At 38.4% G+C, this 5,653-nt stretch overlaps 1 protein-coding gene and 1 non-coding gene across 2 annotated transcripts; one reads left to right on the top strand and one right to left on the bottom strand.

Annotated features, from left to right (window-relative positions):
* Window positions 1–1,205: 1,205 nt before the first annotated feature.
* LOC145112930 (uncharacterized) lies at window positions 1,206–1,565 on the bottom strand. The gene has a single exon (XM_079049042.1). The coding sequence runs from the start codon at window positions 1,563–1,565 to the stop codon at window positions 1,206–1,208; it is 360 nt and encodes a 119-aa protein (XP_078905168.1).
* Window positions 1,566–2,774: 1,209 nt separating this feature from the next.
* Window positions 2,775–2,881, top strand: LOC145118278 (small nucleolar RNA R71). Its single transcript, XR_013713237.1, has one exon. It is a non-coding gene; the product is annotated as a small nucleolar RNA R71 (small nucleolar RNA).
* The last annotated feature ends 2,772 nt before the right edge of the window (window positions 2,882–5,653 follow it).

Here is a 5,653-nt window from a genome sequence, read left to right as displayed (position 1 = left end):
CGGGTTGTCACAGTAACCTTATACCCCCCTTATAGACCGGCTTCGTGAATGAGGCCTAACTTGGAATTAAAGTATTCATAAGTGAAAACTTTTCAAATTCCAAAACTTGAGGGCAAGTTTTGAAACTATTCAAAACTAATTAATTCCATAACTTATGAGTTTAAAGTAGTTTTAATTATAAAAAAAAAAAAAAAAAAAAAAAATCGTCAAGTTCCATAACTTGAGGACAAGTTATAGAAGACTTTAAACTAATTAATAAAAAAAATAACTTTTTTTATTGTAACTTATGGAACTAATTAAGGTTACACGTTTTTTTAATTTAATGAACAGACTCTTGAACCTCGGAGGTAAGTTGGGCGTACTTTGGTACGCAGGGCGTATGAGGTTACGTTGTGCGTAGTAGGGCCAGGTGTCCGAAGTTTTCTGGGGCGACGTGGTTGATCCGAGACCATGCATTGCGAGACCGCGGGGCGTACAGGCTATGTACGCGGGGCGTAACTTGTACCCTTCGCAACAGCCCATCCCTATTTCTAAATTCCATAACTTTTGGCATACGAGCTCCATTTTTGACGTTCTTTATATCCATGCGTAAGAAGAGACGTTCTGTACAACTTTCGTTTACACTCCGTCGACTAATTTTGAATATATTTTTAAAGTTATATTTTAACAGGCATGGACAAGTAAAGTCAGTTAAAAATTCATTACTTTGTCATCCAACGTTCGTTTTCGTCTGTCTTTTTGTCATTGAGCTCCTATTAACGAGATCTTCAATTCTCGTTTAGGTTGTGTTGGCTAAAAATCGGTCGATCTAATATTCGAATTCCGGGTTGCATACTATTATGCCAAATCTTAGAAAAATCATAACTTCCTCATAAGAAGTCGGATTTGGGCGTTCTTTTTATGCACTCTCTCGGTTTAACGTATACTACGACTTTCGCTTAGATCGCTAAGGCTAAAAAGTATTTATCATAAACTCACTTTTTACATCACACAGCGTCGTGTCGGTTTTGTCGCGAAACTTCGACAGGTCATAACTTCTTCGTTATAACTCAGATTTCAGTGTTCTTTATATGTACGGAACCCTTATGACGTATACTACAACTTTGGTTAAGATTATTTACTCTAAATAATCTTCTATCAAAAAGTCATTTTTAATGCTCATTGTCTCTAAATTGTCTAGCCCGAATACGCGAGCGTTACACCTCCTAAACGTTTAACTCCTCTTCCATCATCTTTTCAATGGCAACTAACTCATCAAGATCTTCTTCCATAGCATCAATATTGCACACTTTATATTTTGGTGCTTCATGACTCACTTTTGAACTCATCTTAAACGTAATTGTATCATCTTCCACATGAAGTGTGAGCTTTGAGGCATGGATGTCAACTAGAGCTCTTGTGGTACTTAAAAATGGTATTCCCAAAATAATAGGAAGTTCTTCATGCTCCTCCATTTCATGAACCACAAAGTCAACCGGAAAAACAAACTTTCCCACTTTCACTACTAAGTCTTCAATTATTCCCTTAGGATATGCGGTCGAGTGATCTGCCATGCGAAATGTCATCCTTGTGTCTTGGAGCTTTGGTAATCTGACATTTTGGTAGAAATAGTAAGGCATAAGGTTAATGTTTGCCCCCCAAATCGGCTAAAGCATTAATAGAAGTTGAATTTCCAAATTTACAAGGCAATGTGATTTGACCTGGATCTCCCATCTTGATTGGTAATCCTTTAATAATCGCGGTTGAACACAACTCATTAAGAACTATTGTTGAGGCCTTTTCCAACTCTTTTCTATTGGTCATAACATCTTTTGCAAACTTTGGAAGTTTAGCCATTGATTTGAGGAATGGGTCGTTAATCGAGAGTGAGAACACTTGTTCCATAAACTTCCTTTGTTAGGGCTCCATAGAATGCTTGATTGCTCGATATGGAAAAGGAAAAGGAGGCTGATACGAATGAAAGTATAAAATTTTTTCATCCTCTCAAGACCATGATGTGGTGAATCATCAATTCACTTTTTGATCTTTTTGCGTCGGGCTTCTCTTGTTCCAAACATGAATTAGGTTGTATTGTAGCTACTTCATGGGTTATTATTGGCTCAGAATGAACCTTTTATTTGGTGTAGATCGCCATGACATGAGGTTGTGACTTTGAGTCTTGATTTTTAGGAGGTAATCTCTCAATGACAAGTGTAATAAGTTGCCCAAGTTGAGTCTCTATATTATTGATGGAAGCTTGGTCATTTCTCACATTGGTATCAGTAGTATCATGTCTCTTTTCAGATGCTTCCATAAAAGCGTCTATCGGTTTGTCTATACTTTTCATCCTTTTGCTTCTTGTACTCTTCATATGGCAGCCATTCCTTCTTGGTTTCCTCCAATCTTCATCATACTTGTCACCACTTGAGCAGAACACTTGTGCTTTCTTATTCCCATTTTCATCCAAGTCACAATCCTTGGTAAAATGTGGACCACTACAATTATCACACCCAACTCTTATCGCATGAATGGATTTATCTAATTTTGTCATTCGCCTATCCATAGTATCTAGTTTAGCTATGATTGCAACCAAGTTGTCGTTACTTCCATCTCCTTTTCCTCTAGTAACGTCATCTCATGGATTTTGGTACTCACGTGAGTGCTTTGCAAACTCTTCAATCAATTCTTTAATAGTTGTCGACTCCTTTTTCGTCATTGGACCTTGCGATTCAAGAAGTTGTCTAGTTGTGACATTCACTCCATCATAGAAGATGGAAACTTGTTGTTTAACATTAAGATCATGTTGAGGGAAACTTCTAAGCAAGCCCTTGTATCTCTCCCATGCTTCATACAATGATTCTCCAACCTCTTGTTGAAAGTTAGCTATCTTCTTCTTGAGCTTTGAAATCATTGAAGGTGGACTAAATTTCTCAATAAAAGCATCACGAAGGTTTGCCCATGTGGTAATGGATCCAGGTGGAAAATATTTTAACCAAACTTTAGCTTCACCGGTAAAGGTCACTGGAAGCATCCTAAGTAAAACTGATTCTCTTGGCACATTAGGGAGATGAAAGTAGTGTGCAATGTCTTTGACCTCATCAATGTTCTTGAAAACATCTTCATACTCTTTCCTGGCGAAAGGTATGTCCTTGAGCATGGATAGAATGTACCCTTTGAGCTCGAAACTTCTCTCGGCTTGTATCACGAGTGGAACTAGACTTGGTCCATGTTCTTCACATAGCGTCTTCTTATATTCTTCCATCGTCATTATTATCATATCCGTCATCTCTTCAACCTCGCTTTTTACCTCCTCATCATCTGAAATTTCTTTGGTAGATGTTTTTGGCTCGTATCCTAATTCCGCCTTACTTTGAGTGTTCTCAAAAAGTTCAAATTTTTCGGATTTGAAAGTATTGCTCGAATCGCCCTTCTAGTTCTTCATCTTGTGTAAACCGGATTCTGGATCTTCTAGTGGAGGATCAATTGGAGTTTTGGATCCTCGAGTCATAAATCACTGAAACAAAATGAAAACAAAACAAAAATGCGTAAAGGGAATAAAAATCACTAAAATAATCAATTAAGTGAAGCCATACCATGACTTTATGGATATAACCATGACGTGGTTGTACCTCGGAGAGTAAATAAAAATTAACTAATTGCATAAAAGTAACTTCCTGTGGTTTTTACCCTACAAAAGGATTCAATAACTAAAAGCAATTACACTATAAATCAAATAAACAGTTCCCCGACAACGGCCCCAAAAACTTTGATGTGCACAAAAGTACTTACTATTTGATGAGAATAAAGTTCTCTTAGATCGATAGATTCAAAAAGATATCAACACAATAATAACAAGTAACAGAAAACGAAGAACACCAATATGAATCAAACGAGTGTCGAATGATTAATATGCTCCAACTTAGAAGAACTCAATATGAATTGCTACTGTAGAGGTGTGATAGGGTTACAATACTTGTTCAAGGAATAATCAAGAAGCGTCACAAATCAGATGCATGCATGCACCATAAATACTAAACCCTAAAACAAAACATATGGTTGGACAAGCCCAAACCGTGAATACAATGGACTGAACTGACTAAGCCCAATGGTGCAACACATATACTCAACAATCTCCCCCTTTGCGCCAATTGAGGCGAGAGATCACTTCGGTTGAGTAACTGTGGTTTTCTTCACAGTCTTGAACAGCTTGGGGATAATGGCAAGAATAGTTTGACGAAAGTTGATGTACCACCGAATCATATCTGTAAACATCTTCTTATCTACTTCACTGTTCTGATTGCACCTGTGTATCATATCAAGAATATGCTCCAAGCAGGAAGTGGAGAATAGGTGTTTTTCAACAAGAGCGAACAGGCATTTTTGACCTTCGACCCTGATGAACATGACTGTATGGAACTGTGGGTCGATTTTACCCTTCATCATCAAGTTGATATCGCTTGCCTTTCTTATTGGTTTGATAGAGGGTCTCCTTCTCAACACAGAGGCGATTTCCTGATCTATTTTTGCAACTTCAAGAATATAGCACACCAGCATTCGCTTAATGTGATCAATGATTGGCTCATACTCTTGTTGGTTAGTCAGCAAAATATTATTCAGAAGAATCCAATCATGAGGATTCAAATTTGGAAGATCAGCGAGGGAGATCATATGAACCGAACCGTCTGAGCCTCGGGTCACCTTGAATTTGATATTGATAAACTTCCCTACTGAAGTGGGTTTCAACACCTTGAGTGTTGTGATTTTCTGATTGCTCCAAGTCATGTATTGAGGTTGAGAGAATGTAAGATAATACTCGAGCAGGTCTCTATCAACCTTCGCGTCAGGAGAAGGGATGGCAACTATTGACTCAAAAGCATGAAAAATGAATGCCTTTCGGGTGATTAGCATATCAAATTGAGAATCCTTGGAATTCTCAAGATCAAATGAAAGGACCGGTTCGAGCTAATGTGCACTTGGAGCTTCAATCACCTCCTTCAGAAGCTTTTCCATAGTCTATAGAGGAAATATAGATTTCCTCTGGTCCAATACATCGTTCGCTTCTTTTTGTTTCTTCTTCCTATCAAATTCTTCCTTCACTTTACGAACCCTTTCTGCAATCTCTTTATCACTTGGCTTGAATTTAAGGCTTTCGGTTTAGGAAGCTTTTCCTTCTGTATCAGACACATCATCGATTTCATCCTCATCATCATCACCAATTTTCTTCTTCCTTTTGTCCTTCATACTGCCCGAAGCTTCATTACCCTTCGGTTCAGCAGTGACTTTAGGTTGAGTGATGGGTTCGCTTGTTGGAGGTGGTTGAGATTGACCCTTGGTAATATTTTCTCCCCCTGTTTCGGAGGGACAACAAACTCCGGAACACCTTCAATCCTGCTTAGAATGTCCAGAGCAGGTCTCAATTTCTCATCCAAGTGGCGTCGAATAGAGATTGTAAGGACCGAATCATGTGCTTCCAGAAGATGTAAAAGTATAGAATGCACATCACCGACAGCGCTTTTAACCACAGCTCGCTCAGACTTGAGTTCTTCAATTTCTTTGGTTTCCATCTTGAGCTTTAAGTTCTGAGTTTTAAGCTGAGAGTTTCGACGATCCAGCTCATCCATTATCTTATTCTCCACTGCAAGTTCGGCTTCAGGTTGAGTAACATGTGCGTCAA

The sequence above is a fragment of the Lactuca virosa genome, chromosome 5 (genome assembly GCF_052849685.1).
Source record: "Lactuca virosa cultivar CGN04683 chromosome 5, Lactuca_virosa_CGN04683_v6, whole genome shotgun sequence".
Classification (NCBI taxonomy): Eukaryota; Viridiplantae; Streptophyta; class Magnoliopsida; order Asterales; family Asteraceae; genus Lactuca; species Lactuca virosa.
The sequence above is the reverse complement of the archived record's forward strand: the minus strand, read 5'-3'. Positions and strand labels throughout refer to the sequence as shown.